This window comes from Carcharodon carcharias, chromosome 16 (assembly GCF_017639515.1).
Source record: "Carcharodon carcharias isolate sCarCar2 chromosome 16, sCarCar2.pri, whole genome shotgun sequence".
Classification (NCBI taxonomy): Eukaryota; Metazoa; Chordata; class Chondrichthyes; order Lamniformes; family Lamnidae; genus Carcharodon; species Carcharodon carcharias.
In genome coordinates, this window is record NC_054482.1 from 120,873,737 (window position 1) to 120,890,268 (window position 16,532).

Here is a 16,532-nt window from a genome sequence, read left to right on the forward strand (position 1 = left end):
TTTTTAAAACAGTTACATGAACACATGGAAAAGGAGCGAAAGAGTCACCTGAAGAAGGAGGTGATACTTGAGGACTCTCTGCATTGGTACAACAAGAAGATCTCTCAATGTGAACTTTCCATTGTTCGCTCTGTTTGCACATTCCTAAAAAACAACAAGTTGTATTTATATAGTGCCTCTTACATCATCAAATGCCCCAAGGTTCTTCCCAGCAGCACAATCTGACAGTTTTTGACACCAGGTCACAAGGTGACAAGAGGTAGATATAATGGGGTATCTTAAAGGAAGAGTGAGAGGTACAGAGTCAGAGAGTTTTAGGGAGGGAATTCTGGACCTTATGTCCGACAACTGAAAGCACAGCCGCTAGTGGCAGAGCAATTAAAATCGAGGATGTTCAAGAGGCCAGAATTAGAGGAGCTCAGAGATCTTGGGGGGGTGGGGGGGGGGGTCCTACTGGGGGGCAGGGAGGCAGGGGGAAGACATGGAAACCAAAGCCAGATCTCCCAGGATAATGAAAGAGTTAGACAGCAAGTTGAAGGAGAAGAAAGGAATATACTCAGATGTCGGGTTGATTATACAAGTGAGAACGAGACTGAATATAGAACGTTCAGAGGGAAAGTGAAAAAAGAAATAAGGGCAACACAGAAAGAGTGTGAGAAGAGACTGGCAGCTAACATAAGAGAGAATCCAAAAGTTGACTGTAAAAATAAAAATAGTAAAATAGTATCAAGAGGACAGGAGATGCTGATTAGACACCAAAAAGGGGCTTACATATGGAGGCGAGGGCATGGTTAGGGTGCTAAATGAATTCTTTGCATCAATCTTTACCAAGGAAGAAGATGCTGTCAAAGTCCCAGTGAAAGAGGGTGTTGCTGAGACACTGGATGGGCTAAAAACTGATACAGGGGAGGTTTTAGAAAGGCTGACTGCACTTAAAGTTGACAAAGCACCAGGACCAGATGAGATGCATCCAAGGGTGGGTAGGGAAGTGAGAGTGGGAATTGCAGGGGCACTGGCTGTAACTTTCCAACCCTCCTAGACAGGAGAGGTGCCAGTAAAATGGAGAATTGCAAATGTTCCACGCTTGGTCAAGAGTGAGTGTAAGGATAAACGCAGAAACTACAGGCCAGTCAGTTTAACCTCAGTGGTGGGAAAGGTTTTAGAAATGATAATCCAGGACAGAATTAATGGTCATTTGAATAAGTGTGGGTTGTTTAAGGAAAGCCAGGGCACATTTGTTAAGGGCAAATCATGTTTAACTAAATTGATTTGAGCTTTTTCATGAGGTAATAGAGATGGTTGATAAGGGAAAAAGAACCAAAGACAACATGAGGAAAAACCTTTCATGACACATCGAGTGGTTAGGATCTGCAATTCTCTGTCCGAGAGTGTGGTGGAGACAGAGTCAATCGAGTGGTTAGGATCTGGAATGCACTGCCTGAGAGTGTGGGGGAAATAGGGTCAATCGAGTGGTTAGGGTCTGGAATTCTCTGTCTGAGAGTGTGGGGGAGACAGGGTCAATCGAGTGGTTAGGATCTGGAATTCTTCGCCTGAGAGTGTGGTGGAGACAGGGTCAATCGAGTGGTTAGGGTCTGGAATTCTCTGTCTGAGAGTGTGGGGGAGACAGGGTCAATCGAGTGGTTAGGATCTGGAATTCTCCACCTGAGAGTGTGGTGGAGACAGGGTCAATCGAGTGGTTAGGGTCTGGAATTCTCTGTCTGAGAGTGTGGGGGAGACAGGGACAATCGAGTCGTTAGGATCTGGAATGCACTGTCTGAGTGTGTGGTGGAGACAGGGTCAATCGAGTGGTTAGGGTCTGGAATGCACTGCCTGAGAGTGTGGGGGAGACAGGGTCAATCGAGTGGTTAGGATCTGGAATGCATTGTCTGAGAGTGTGGTGGAGGCAGGTTCAAAAGTTACTTTCAGAGGGAATTGGATTATTGTCTGAATGGGAAAAAAAATTCTGGGCTTCGAGGAAAGGGCAGGGAAGTGGAATGAGGTGAGTTGCTCTTGCAGGGGGCCAGCATGGGCATGATGGGCCAAATGGCCTACTTCTGTGCTGCAACCATTCTATGATTTTTTGGAGAGTTGGAGGAGAGAACAGAGAAAGGGAGGAGGTGAGACCATGGAGGGATTTGAAAAGAGGTGTGAGAATTTTAAAATGATAGCATTGTTGGTCTGAGAGCCATTGTAGTTTGGTGAGGACAGGCTGATGGGTGAGCGGGGATAGGACTCGGGGAGCAGGCGTTCCGGTGAGTTGCCGGTTCCGGAGGCTGGAACAACAGGAAGAGGCCAAATAGGCAACTCAGGCCTGTTACACCATTCAATGAGATCCAGGCTGATCTGTAGGATATCGCTGTCCAGATTGTGAAATCTCGCAATGAGATAGCAGCACGGGCATCTTTTATTCAAACTATAAATTAATCAAGAAATGTAAAAGCATGGAATCTAAATATATTAATATCACACAATATTGTATCCCCAAACATCTTTAAATTAAAAATAATGAACAAGAGTGAAAGATTAATTACCTCCAACTTCAGCCGCAGTTCTTGCCTTGATTTACTGATTTCATCCAAACACTTAATTGCACTCTCCACTTGACTGCAATAGTCACCATAAATCAGCAGCCTACAGGGGGAATGAGAGAGTGAGTGAGAGCATGGGTCAGAGAGAAGGAGGGAGAGAGAGAGAGAATGGGCGAGGCAGGGAGAGACAGTGGAAGAGGGAGAGAGAAAGAGTGTGAGAGAGAGAGAGTGAGAGAGAGCAAGCAGGAGAGAGAGCAGAGAGGGAGAGAGCAGGAGAGCAGGTGTGAAAGGCAGACTACGAGCCAGTCAGTCAGCAGCACCTAGAGGAGAGTGTGAGAGGAGGGCCCTGGGACAGTCAGCAGCACCTAGAGGAGAGTGTGAGAGGGGGACCCTGGGACAGTCAGCAGCACCTAGAGGAGAGTGTGAGAGGAGGACCCTGTGACAGTCAGCAGCACCTAGAGGAGAGTGTGAGAGGAGGATCCTGGGACAGACAGCAGCACCCAGAGGAGAGTGCGAGAGGAGGACCCTGGGACAGTCAGCAGCACCTAGAGGAGAGTGTGAGAGGAGGATCCTGGGACAGTCAGCAGCACCTAGAGGAGAGTGTGAGAGGAGGACCCTGGGACAGTCAGCAGCACCTAGAGGAGAGTGTGAGAGGAGGACCCTGGGACAGTCAGCAGCACCTAGAGGAGAGTGTGAGAGGAGGACCCTGGGACAGACAGCAGCACCTAGAGGAGAGTGTGAGAGGAGGACCCTGGGACAGTCAGTCAGCAGCACCTAGAGGAGAGAGTGAGAGGAGGATCCTGGGACAAGCAGTCAGCAGCACCTAGAGGAGAGTGTGAGAGGAGGACCCTGGGACAGACAGTCAGCAGCACCTAGAGGAGAGAGTGAGAGGAGGATCCTGGGACAGACAGTCAGCAGCACCTAGAGGAGAGAGTGAGAGGAGGACCCTGGGACAGTCAGCAGCACCTAGAGGAGAGTGTGAGAGGAGGACCCTGGGACAGTCAGCAGCACCTAGAGGAGAGTGTGAGAGGAGGACCCTGGGACAGTCAGCAGCACCTAGAGGAGAGAGTGAGAGGAGGACCCTGGGACAGTCAGCAGCACCTAGAGGAGAGTGTGAGAGGAGGGCCCTGGGACAGGCAGTCAGCAGCACCTAGAGGAGAGTGTGAGAGGAGGACCCTGGGACAGTCAGCAGCACCTAGAGGAGAGAGTGAGAGGAGGACCCTGGGACAGTCAGCAGCACCTAGAGGAGAGTGTGAGAGGAGGGCCCTGGGACAGGCAGTCAGCAGCACCTAGAGGAGAGTGTGAGAGGAGGACCCTGGGACAGTCAGCAGCACCTAGAGGAGAGTGTGAGAGGAGGATCCTGGGACAGACAGCAGCACCCAGAGGAGAGTGCAAGAGGAGGACCCTGGGACAGTCAGCAGCACCTAGAGGAGAGTGTGAGAGGAGGATCCTGGGACAGTCAGCAGCACCTAGAGGAGAGTGTGAGAGGAGGACCCTGGGACAGTCAGCAGCACCTAGAGGAGAGTGCGAGAGGAGGACCCTGGGACAGTCAGCAGCACCTAGAGGAGAGTGTGAGAGGAGGACCCTGGGACAGTCAGCAGCACCTAGAGGAGAGTGTGAGAGGAGGACCCTGGGACAGTCAGCAGCACCTAGAGGAGAGTGTGAGAGGAGGACCCTGGGACAGTCAGCAGCACCTAGAGGAGAGAGTGAGAGGAGGATCCTGGGACAGACAGTCAGCAGCACCTAGAGGAGAGAGTGAGAGGAGGACCCTGGGACAAGCAGTCAGCAGCACCTAGAGGAGAGTGTGAGAGGAGGACCCTGGGACAGACAGTCAGCAGCACCTAGAGGAGAGTGTGAGAGGAGGACCCTGGGACAGTCAGCAGCACCTAGAGGAGAGTGTGAGAGGAGGACCCTGGGACAGTCAGCAGCACCTAGAGGAGAGAGTGAGAGGAGGACCCTGGGACAGTCAGCAGCACCTAGAGGAGAGTGTGAGAGGAGGGCCCTGGGACAGGCAGTCAGCAGCACCTAGAGGAGAGTGTGAGAGGAGGACCCTGGGACAGACAGTCAGCAGCACCTAGAGGAGAGTGTGAGAGGAGGATCCTGGGACAGACAGTCAGCAGCACCTAGAGGAGAGAGTGAGAGGAGGATCCTGGGACAGACAGTCAGCAGCACCTAGAGGAGAGAGTGAGAGGAGGACCCTGGGACAGTCAGCAGCACCTAGAGGAGAGTGTGAGAGGAGGACCCTGGGACAGACAGTCAGCAGCACCTAGAGGAGAGTGTGAGAGGAGGACCCTGGGACAGTCAGCAGCACCTAGAGGAGAGTGTGAGAGGAGGACCCTGGGACAGTCAGCAGCACCTAGAGGAGAGAGTGAGAGGAGGACCCTGGGACAGTCAGCAGCACCTAGAGGAGAGTGTGAGAGGAGGACCCTGGGACAGTCAGCAGCACCTAGAGGAGAGAGTGAGAGGAGGACCCTGGGACAGTCAGCAGCACCTAGAGGAGAGAGTGAGAGGAGGATCCTGGGACAGTCAGCAGCACCTAGAGGAGAGAGTGAGAGGAGGACCCTGGGACAGACAGCAGCACCTAGAGGAGAGTGTGAGAGGGGGGCCCTGGGACAGACAGTCAGCAGCACCTAGAGGAGGACCCTGGGACAGTCAGCAGCACCTAGAGGAGAGTGTGAGAGGAGGGCCCTGGGACAGTCAGCAGCATCTAGAGGAGAGTGTGAGAGGATGACCCTGGGGCAGTCAGCAGCACCTAGAGGAGAGAGTGAGAGGAGGACCCTGGGACAGTCAGTCAGCAGCACCTAGAGGAGAGTGTGAGAGGAGGACCCTGGGACAGACAGTCAGCAGCACCTAGAGGAGAGAGTGAGAGGAGGACCCTGGGACAGTCAGCAGCACCTAGAGGAGAGTGTGAGAGGAGGACCCTGGGACAGTCAGCAGCACCTAGAGGAGAGAGTGAGAGGAGGACCCTGGGACAGACAGTCAGCAGCACCTAGAGGAGAGTGCGAGAGGAGGACCCTGGGACAGACAGTCAGCAGCACCTAGAGGAGAGTGTGAGAGGAGGACCCTGGGACAGTCAGCAGCACCTAGAGGAGAGTGTGAGAGGAGGACCCTGGGACAGACAGTCAGCAGCACCTAGAGGAGAGTGTGAGAGGAGGACCCTGGGACAGTCAGCAGCACCTAGAGGAGAGAGTGAGAGGAGGACCCTGGGACAGTCAGCAGCACCTAGAGGAGAGAGTGAGAGGAGGACCCTGGGACAGACAGTCAGCAGCACCTAGAGGAGAGTGTGAGAGGAGGACCCTGGGACAGTCAGCAGCTCCTAGAGGAGAGGGCGAGAGGAGGATCTGTTTCTACTTGTCAGAGTTGAAGTGTGACATCTAACGAATACAGGCAGGTGATTGGTGGGTGTCCCTTCCGTGTCTCTTTTGATTGGCCAAGTGGTTTAAATCAGGAGACGATATTACAGCTGAAGAGATTCAATTTTAAAATATTTAACGGCCAAATTCATTAATTAAATAGAATAAAGATGGCTGGGCAGGTGATGTGTTGCAGCTGTAGTATATGGGTGCTGGTGGATGCTGGTGTGATTCACAGTGACCACAGCTGCAGCAAGTGTTGGCTGCTCGAGGAACTCCAGCTCAGCGATGATGAGCTGGAGTCCGAGCTGTGGACACTGCAACAAATCAAGGAAGGGGAGAGTTATATAAAAATTTGGTCTATGGTCAGGGACAGGAGGGTGTGACGGTGAGTGAGGGATCCAAAATTTAGCTTTAGAGGTGCCTCAGCCAGTGCTCTTGTCCAATAGGTACAAGATTCTTGTGGACGAGGGCACAGACTGCAAGGAAGATGAGTGAACTGACCACAGCACCGTGGTACAGAGTGCCATTCAAGTGGGGGGAGAAAAGAGAAACATAGTAGTAATAGGGGATTGTATAGTTCAAGGATTGGATACTGTTCTCTGCAGCAACGACAGAGAGTCCCGAAGTCTGTGTTGCCCACCTGGTGCCAAGGTTAAGAACAATTATTCAAGCTGCAGAGGAACTTGGAGTGGGAGGGGAAGGATCCAGGTGTCATGGTCCACGTAGGTACCAACAACATAGGTAGGATTAGGAAAGAGGTTCTGCTGAGGGACTACAAGCAGCTCGGGGCTAAATTAGAAAGCAGAACCACAAAGGTCATAATCTCTGGATTACTATCTGAGCCATGTGCAAGTTGGCATAGGGTAAATAAGATTAGAGAGGTAAATGCATAGCTCAAAGTTTGGTGTGGGAGAAATGGGTTCCAACTCATGGGGCACTGGCACCAGTACTGGGGAAGGAGGGAGCTGTTCCCTTGGGACAGGTTTCATTTGGTCAAAAAGAAGGACCCGATAAATAGGATGAACCACCCGTGGTTAACAAAGCTGGTCAAGGAGGATATCCAATCAAAAACTCAGGCATACAATGCAGTGGTAGGCCAGAGGATTGGGACTTTTTTGGGAAGCAGCAGCGGAGACTAAAAAGCTCATAAAGAGGGAGAAAATTGATTATGAAAATAAATTGGCAAGAAATATACAAACAAACAGTAAGAGCTTCCACGGGTATATAAAAAGAGAGAGAGTGGCTAAAGTGAGTGTGTGATCCCCGGAGGATGCGACTGGAGAATTGATAACAGGGAACAGGGAAATGGCAGATACTTTAAACCAATATTTTGCATCGGTCTTCACGGTGGAGGACACTATAATCATCGCAAAGATATCAGGTAAGCAAGGAGCTAATGGAAGGAAAGATCTTGTAACAGCTTCTATCATGAGGGACTAAGTGTTTGACAAACTAATGGGACTAAAGGCAGACAGGTCTCCAGGACCTGATGGTCTGCATTCAAGGGTTTTAAAGCTAATGTGACCACCCCCCCACCCCCTACCCCCTGTTCAAGAAGGGAGGGAGGCAAGAAGCAGGAAACTATAGGCCAGTCAGCCTAACATCTGATATGGGACAATGTGAGAGTCCATTGCCAAGGAAGAAATAACAGGACATTTAGAAATGCTTAACACAATCAAACAGACTCAACATGGTTTTGTGAATCAGAAATCATGTTTGACAAATTTGCTAGAGTTCTTTGAGGATATAACAAGCAGAGCTGATGAAGGGCAAGCAAGATAGGAGCTCACGGTATTGGGGGTAATGCATTAGCAAGGATTGAGGATTGGTTAACACACAGAAGACAGAAAGATGGGATTAATGGGTCTTTTTCAGGTTGGAAAGATATAACTATTGGAGTGCTACAAGGATCAGTCCGAGGGTCACAATTATTTACTATCTATATTAATGATTTGGAGGAGGGGCAGAGTGTAATGTATCCAAATTTGCTGCTGATACAAAAATAGGCCGGAGGACATGTAGTGCTGAGCACATAAGGAATCTGCAAGGGGATATAGACAGGTTGAGTGAGTGGGCAAAAACTTGGCAGGTGGAGTTTAATGGAGGAAAGTGTGAGGTCATGAACTCTGGTAGGAAGAATCAAAAGGCAGACTATTATTTAAATGGAGAGAGACTCCAAAAAAGTGCAGCACAGAGGGATCTGGGTGTTCTTGTGCATGAAACACAAAAAGTTAGCATGCAGGTGCAGCAAGTAGTTAAGAAGGCAAATGGAATTTTGGCCTGTATTGCTAGGGGGTTGGAGTTTAAAAATAGGGAAGTCTTGTTACAACCGTACAGGGTGTTGGTGAGGCTGCACCTGGAGTATGTGTACAATTTTGGTCCCCGTATGTAAGAAAGGATTTACTGGCATTGGAGGCAGCTCAAAAGAGATTGACTAGGCTGATTCCTGGGATGAAGGGGTTAACTTATCAAGAACGGCTAAACAGGTTAGGCCTTTATTCATTAGAGTTTAGAATAATGAGGGGTGATCTTATTGAAATGTACAAGAGTCTCAGGGGGTTTGACAGGGTAGGTGTTGAGAAGATGTTTCCACTAGTGGGGGAATCTCGAACTCGGGGACATAGTTACAGAATAAGGGGACATTCATTTAAAACTGAGATGTGAAGGGATTTCTTCTCTCAGAGGGTAGTGAATGTCTGGAATTCTCTACCTCAGAGAGTTGTGGAGGCTAGATCATTGAGAGTATTTATAGAGGAGGTAGATAGATTTTTGAAATATCGGGGAGTTGAGGGCTATGAGGAACTGGCACAAAAGAGGAGTTGAGGCCTGGGGCAGATCAGCCATCATCTTATTGAATGGCAGGGCAGGCTTGAGGGGCCGAATGGCCTATTCCTGCTCTTTATTTGTTATGGTCTTATGAGAGAGAAAAGGAACAGGAGAGAGAGAGCTGGAGGGAGAGAGAGACAGCAGGAGAGAGAGAAAGAGAGGGAGAAGGAGAAAGGGAAGAAAGAGATGGGGAGAGTGAGCACAAGAAAGAGGGGCAGAGAGAGAAGGGGAGAGAGAGAGAGAGGGAAGAGAGGGAGAGAGAAAGCACGGCGGAGTGGGAAAGGGAGAGAGAAAGGAAGGGGGAGAGAGAGAGGGAGAGAGGGAGCACAGGCAAGAGAGAGCACAGACGAGACAGAGCATGGGTATGAGAGAGAGAGCGCAAATGAGAGAGAGTATGAGTGAGAGAGTGGGAGAGAGAGAGGGAGTGGGAGAGGGACAGAGGGGGCCCCTGAGAGAGGAAGAGAGAAAGAAAGAGCACAGGCAAGAGAGCAGGAGAAAGAGAGAGCAGGAAAGAAGGTGTGAGAAAGAAAGGGAAAGAGAGAATGAGAGTGCAGATGAGGGAGCGTACAGGAGAGAGAGAGCGCAGCAGAGAGAATGTGGGGGGTAAGGCAGCGAGCAAAAAAAGGGGGATAGCAGGACAGTGGAATAGAGAGTGGGAGAGGCGGAGGGTTGGAAGAGACAGGCAGAAGAGAGGGAGAAGGTGGGGAAGAGAGGAAAAAGGGAGAGAGAGTGATGGGGGGTTCGTGGGGGAGGGGAGGGAGGATGGGAGGGTGGACAAAAGGAGGAAAGGGAGGAGAGGGAGCAAGGGGAGGGAGGAAGTGGGAGGGAGAAGCGGAAATCTGTAATCTGCAGAGAGATCAAGAAGAATGAAGAAGGATTTGAGAAGCAAAGGAGCTAGAACATTACTTGATGTATTTTGCAGGTCACTAGTAGGTAGAAGGTGGAGGAGCAGACCTTTGAAGAAGTTACTGAGAAAATCAAGAGCAACGGTCGTGATAATGAGAGACTTTAACAATCCCAATATGGAACAAGGCAGTGATTGTTTTGAGGACGGAGAAGAAGAGGAATTTCTGACATGTCTTCAGGTGAACTTTCATGATTAGTGAGTTTCCTGCTCAATGGGAAAGAGGCATTGCTGGATCGTGTTCTCGGGCATGAGATCAGTCAAGTGGAGAATGTCACACGTGGGAGCATTTTGGGAATAGTGATCATAGTATCCATCATTAAACTAAACCTGATGAGAGGGACATGGAGAAATCCAGAATGAAGTATACGGTAGTAGAGGAATTTCAGTGAATTGAGGAGGGGCCTAACCCGGGCAAATCAGAATCAAAGTTGAGCAGCCCAATTGTAATTGAACAATTTAAAGGCACGATAGTTTGAGGTATGTTTCAAAAGGGGGAAAGGTTGGACACACAAATGCAGAGCTCCTGGTTGGCGAAAGGTAGAGTGTCAGATGCAGCAGAAAAAAGGGGCCTGACAAATGGCAAGTTGATATTACAACAACAACTTATATTTATACAGCACCTGTAATGTAATGAAATGCCCCAGGGTGCTTCACAGGAACATTATAAAAGAAAGTATGACACCGAGACACACAGTACAATTAGGTCAAGGGACCAAAAAGTTTGGTGAAAGAGGGAGGTTTTAAGAAATGTCTTAAAGGAGGAATGCAAGGTTGAGAGATGGAGAGATCTAGGGAGGGAATTCCAGAGCGTGGGACCCAGGCAGCTGAAGACACAGCCACCAATGGTGGTGCAATTAAATCAGGAATGCAGAAAAGGCCAGAATTAGAGAGATGCTGAGATCTTGGAGGTTGGCGAGATTGGAGATTACAGTGAAATGGAGGCGGTGAATCCATTGAGGGATTTGAAAAGAAGAATGAGAATTTTAAAATCAAGTTGTTCCTTGACTGGGAGCCAGTGTAGGTCAGTGAGCACAGGAGTGACAGAGGAACAGGACTTGGTGTGAACTAAGACACAGACGGCAGAGTTTTGGATGAGCTCAAGTTTGCAGAGAGAGAATGCGAGAGACAGTCAGGAGTGAGTTGGAATAACTGAGTGTGGAAATAACACAGTCGTGGACGAGGGTCTCAGTAGCAGATGAGCTGAGACAGGGGCAGAGCTGGGTGATGTTATGGAGGTGGAAACAGGCGATCTTGGTGATGGTGTGGATATGTGGATTGAAGCTCATCTCAGGGTCAGATAGGACACCATGGTTGTGAACAGTTGGACTCAATGTCAGACAGTTGTCAGGGAGAGGGATGGAGTCGGTAACTAGGGAACAGAGTTTACAGCAGGGACCAAAAACAGTGGTTTCAGTCTTATCGATACTGAAGCAGAGGAAATTTCAGCTCATCCAGTTCTGGGTGTCAGATACACAGTCTGATAATTTGGAGAGAGGGGGTGAGGTGGGGCTGGGTATCGTCAGTGTACATGTGGAAACTAAGGCCGGATTTTAGGATGATGTCACCGAGGGGCAGCAGGTCGATGAGAAATAGGAGGGGCCAAGGATAGATCCTAGGGGACACCAGAGGGAACAGTGTGGGAGCGGGAAGAGAAACCATTACAGGTGATTCTCTGGTTATGATTAGATAGATAAGATCAGAACCAGGCGAGAGCAGTTACCCCCAGCTGGACGACAGTGGAGAGGGGGTTAGAGGAGGATGGTGCGGACGACCATGTCAATGGCTGCAGGTAGATGGATATTAATATAACACAAGTGAGAGCCAGGCTGAGCTTGGAAAGTTCAAAGAGGAAGTGAACAAAGAAAATGAAAAAGGCAAAAACACAGCACCAGAACTAACCAGCGACTAATACAGGAAGACAAAAAAGATTGTCACAGGAGAGGTGGGGCCAATTAAGGACCAAAACGGGTATCTACTGGTGGAGGTCAAAGGCGTGGCTGAGGTACTAAATGAATATTTTATCCCAATCTTTCCCACAGAAATGAATGGGTGGAATTTTCCAGTCCCCCCTGTGGTGGGTTTTCTGGTGGGGAGGGGGGAAGACGATGTAGCGGGAGCTGAAAAGCCAGTTTGCCGCCGGTGTAAAATGATGGCGGGAATGTGCAGTACTCTCCGCCGTGACAGGTCCTCATTCCCACCAGACGCCAGCGGGAAACCACTTTGCATCCTGTTAATGGGGTACAGGTGAAGGCCCGGACAGAATCCTCCCTGTCTGTTCAATTCTCTGTGCCACCAGCGGGACATCACACCAGTCCACAACACGTCTGAACCAACATGGCGGGGGGATGCTGGGACTTACCTGATGAAGGCCTGGGGCAGCCTACAGAGATTGGGATGGAAGATGAAGGCCTCCAGTGACCGGACCCCGGAACACCACGTGCAGCAGTGAACGGGTGCAGCATCAACCACGTGATCTTCTCGCTTCCAGGAGGTGGACCACTTGTCTTCAGGGTCTTCCAGGATGTCCATGTTCTATCTTCAACAGAGGGTCTGTTGATGTCAGGCGCCTTTTAAATGTGCTGCCTGGATATGATGGTGGGCACGAGTCACCCATCCCATAATGCCATGCAAAACGTCGGGAAACCCCTGACTGCATAATTAATTAAACCAGTATCACTCGATATGGTGCAAATTCCCACTGGCCTCCAAAGCAGGAAACACTCCCCCCTTCCCACCCCTGTATTGTAGCTTCACCAGGTTGACACCTCATTTTTAGGTATGCCTGGTGCTGCTCCTGACATGCCCTCCTGCACTCTTCATCGAACCAGGGTTGATCCCCTGGCTTGATGGTAATGGTAGAGTGGGGGATATGCTGGGCCATGAGGTTACAGATTGTGTTCGAGTACAATTCTGCTGCTGCTGATGGCCCACAGCACCTCATGGATGCCCAGTCTTGAGTTGCATGATCTGTTTGAAATCTATCCCATTTAGCACGGTGGTAGTGCCACACAACACGATGGAGGGTATCCTCATTGTGAAGGGGGAACTGCATCTCCACAATGACTGTGGGTGATCACTCCTACCGATACTGTCATGGACAGATGCATCTGCAGCAGGCAGGTTGGTGAGGATGAGGTCAAGTATGTTTTTCCCTCTTGTTGGTTCCCTCACCACCAGCCACAGACCCAGTCTAGCAGCGATGTCCTTTAGGACTCAGCCAGCTGTGATGCTACCGAGCCACTCTTGGTGATGGACATTGAAGTCTCCCACCCAGAGTACATTCTGTGCCCTTGCCACCCTCAGTGCTTCCTCCAAGTGATGTTCAACATGGAGGGGCACTGATTCATCAGCTGAGGGAGAGCGGTATGTGGTAATCAGCAGAAGGTTTCCTTACCCATGTTTGACTTGATACAATGAGACTTCATGGGGTCCGGAGTTGATGTTGAGGACTCCCAGGGCAACTCCCTCCTGACTGTATACCCTGTACCCCCACCTCTGCTGGGTCTGACCTGCCGGTGGGACAGGACATACCCAGGGATGGTGATGGTGATTTCAGGGACATTATCTGTAAGATATGATTCCATGAGGATGACTATGTCAGGCTGTTGCTTGACTAGTCTGTGAGACAGCTCTCCCAATTTTGGCACTAGCCCCCAGATGTTAGTGAGGAGGCCTTTGCAGGGTCGACAGGGCTGAGATTGCCATTGTTGTTTCTGGTTCCTAGGTCAATGCTGGGTGGTCTGTCTGGTTTCATTCCTTCTTTGTAGGCTTTCCAGTGGTTTCAGAGTCTGGAGTCACATGTAGGCCAGACCAGGTAAGGACAGCAGATTTCCTTCCCTAAAGAGCATTAGAGGACCAGATGGGGTTTTATAACAATCAACTGAATTTAAATTGCACTAGCTCCCATGGTGGGATTTAAACCCGTGTCCCCAGAACATTAGCCTGGGTCTTTGGAGTACTCGCCTGATACTAGCATTGCCTCACCACATCCCCCTGGTGCAGACACTGAATGTGTGAATAGTCTTTCAATTTATATAATTGTAGAGAGAAAGAGAGAGAGAGAGAGAGAGAGAGAGAGAGAGAGTGATGAGGCTGCTCGGGGGATTTCCTGTAGCTGTTGTGGTTGTTCAATATTGAACTTTTGCACAGAGCTAACTTTCATGTTTAAAACACAATACAAACCAACCAGAGAGCACGGAACCTGGAAAACTCCTTACTTTTCCTTGTAGTTGATGAAGATCTGATAGAGGTTCTGGTCATTCTTGGACATGATGACATTCCTTACATCTTCATTCAAATCTCTGTGAACTTTCACTAAAGCCTGGAGTCAGGAGCAGAAAGAGATTAGACATAAACTCAGCCCATTAATCTGTAGGTTCCCATTCATACCCCCTGTATGTACCCGAACATTAATATACTGTGCGTAATCCTCAGATAGGTTTAAAGATCGAATGACATCATTCACTGAAGAACAGCAGAGTTTCCTCCAGTGTCCTGGTCAATATTCACAGCTACATGGACAGACATACACTCACAGTGGTCCACACACACACTCACACTCACATTTACACTCTCACACACACTCACACTCTCTCACACTCACACACTCACTCTCACTCACACATTTACACTCACACACACACTCATAAACACACTCACATTCTCTCTCACACTCACACACACACACACACGCATACGCACATGCTCACGCACACACACAGGCACACATTCTCACACACACTCACACACACTCTCTCTCACACACACACATACACACACTCACACATACTCACACTCTCTCTAGCCCCACCCTCATTGTCCCCCTCACCATTTACCCCCTCACCAAACCCCTCACCACCCTCCTCACCTCCCTCCGCCCCTCACTGTCCCCATCCACTCACACACACTCACACACTCTCTACCCCCCCCCCACCCTCATTGTAACCCCCTCACCACCCCCCACACCAGGATTGGTGGGGGGGTGGGGTCGGTGGGAGGGTGGGGCTAGGGCGGGAGGGGGTCGGTGAGGGGGGTGTTGAGTGGTGGACATTGAGGATGGGGGTTGGTTAGGGGGAATTAGGGAGGGGGGGTGTTTAGGGAGGGGGGGTTAGGGAGGGGGGGTTAGTGAGAGCGGGGGGGTAGGGAGGGGGGTAGGGAGGGGGGGTAGGGAGGGGGGGTTAGGGAGGGGGGGTTAGGGATAGCGGGGGGGTTAGGGAGGTGGGGTTAGGGAGGGGGGGTAGGGAGGGGGGGTATTTAGGGAGGGCGAGGGGGTTGGGGAGGTGGGGTTGGGGAGGTGGGGGTTAGGGAGGGGGGGTAGGGGAGGGAGGGGGGGTGGGGAGGGGGGGTAGGGAGGGGGGGTAGGGAGGGGGGGTATTTAGGGAGGGCGAGGGGGTTGGGGAGGTGGGGTTGGGGAGGGGGGGTAGGGAGGGGGGGTAGGGAGGGGGGGTAGGGAGGGGGGGTAGGGAGGGGGGTAGGGAGGGGGGGGTAGGGAGGGGGGGTGGCCCTACCACAAGAGGAAGCTGTGAGTTTCATGGGGATGGTCCCCTGGAGCCAGATGCCAGAGGTCCAGCTGCTCCTGAGGCCTCAATCCTCCATCCGGAGGGGTTTCCCCGCCTCTCCTCTGGGTCTTCCCACTCGCACATCCAGAATATTAAATTACCTTTTCTGCTCTGACGATGCCGCCACATTGAGGGACCCTCACACCCTCCGAGGCTCCTCCGCAGCTTCGGGCTCTCCCTGTGCGACTGCCTCTGATTGGACCAGACCGTGAGCCATGAGTGTGGGGGCAGCCAATCAATGGCTCCTCTGGCTCTGGCTCCAGGACAGTGCGGGATCAGAGCCCCACCCATTCCCCTGCCCCCCTCACTCCTGACACCCACCCATTCCCCTGCACCCCCACCCCCTTCCTGCCCCCCCCACCCATTCCCCTGCACCCCCCCACCCCCTTCCTGCCCCCCCCAACCCATTCCCCTGCCCCCCTCACTCCTGACACCCACCCATTCCCCTGCACCCCCCCACCCCCTTCCTGCCCCCCCACCCATTCCCCTGCACCCCCCCACCCCCTTCCTGCCCCCCCACCCATTCCCCTGCACCCCCACCCCCTTCCTGCCCCCCCACCCATTCCCCTGCACCCCTCACTCCTGACACCCACCCATTCCCCTGCAGCCCTGCCCCCTTCCTGCCCCCCCCACCCATTCCCCTGCACCCCCCCCACCCCCTTCCTGCCCCCCCACCCATTCCCCTGCACCCCCCCACCCCCTTCCTGCCCCCCCCACCCATTCCCCTGCACCCCTCACTCCTGACACCCACCCATTCCCCTGCAGCCCTGCCCCCTTCCTGCCCCCCCCACCCATTCCCCTGCACCCCCCCACCCCCTTCCTGCCCCCCCACCCATTCCCCTGCACCCCCCCACCCCCTTCCTGCCCCCCCCACCCATTCCCCTGCACCCCCCCACCCCCTTCCTGCCCCCCCACCCATTCCCCTGCACCCCCCCACCCCCTTCCTGCCCCCCCCAACCCATTCCCCTGCACCCCCCCACCCCCTTCCTGCCCTCCCACCCATTCCCCTGCACCCCCCCACCCCCTTCCTGCCCCCCCACCCATTCCCCTGCACCCCCCCACCCCCTTCCTGCCCCCCCACCCATTCCCCTGCACCCCCCCACCCCCTTCCTGCCCCCCCACCCATTCCCCTGCACCCCCACCCCCTTCCTGCCCCCCCCACCCATTCCCCTGCACCCCCACCCCCTTCCTGCCCCCCCACCCATTCCCCTGCACCCCCACCCCCTTCCTGCCCCCCCCCCACCCATTATCCCCGCGCCCCCCACTCCTGACCCCTACTCAGTCCCCGGCCCCCCCCGCCCCTCCTGCGCCCCCCATCCATTATCCCTGCCCCCCTCCCACTCAATCCCCCATCAAC

General features: G+C 52.3%; 1 protein-coding gene across 2 annotated transcripts in view; it reads right to left on the bottom strand.

Annotated features, from left to right (window-relative positions):
- LOC121289454 (guanine nucleotide exchange factor VAV3) overlaps positions 1–16,532 on the bottom strand; it is a 232,193-nt gene that overhangs the window by 86,047 nt on the left and 129,614 nt on the right. For both annotated transcript variants that reach the window (XM_041208960.1, XM_041208959.1), the window contains exons 8-10: positions 13,835–13,938; positions 2,532–2,631; positions 49–144 (exon numbers count right to left, since the gene is read on the bottom strand). In XM_041208960.1, the coding sequence (XP_041064894.1) occupies positions 49–144; positions 2,532–2,631; positions 13,835–13,938 (300 nt within the window). The remainder of the gene's footprint in view (positions 1–48; positions 145–2,531; positions 2,632–13,834; positions 13,939–16,532) is intronic.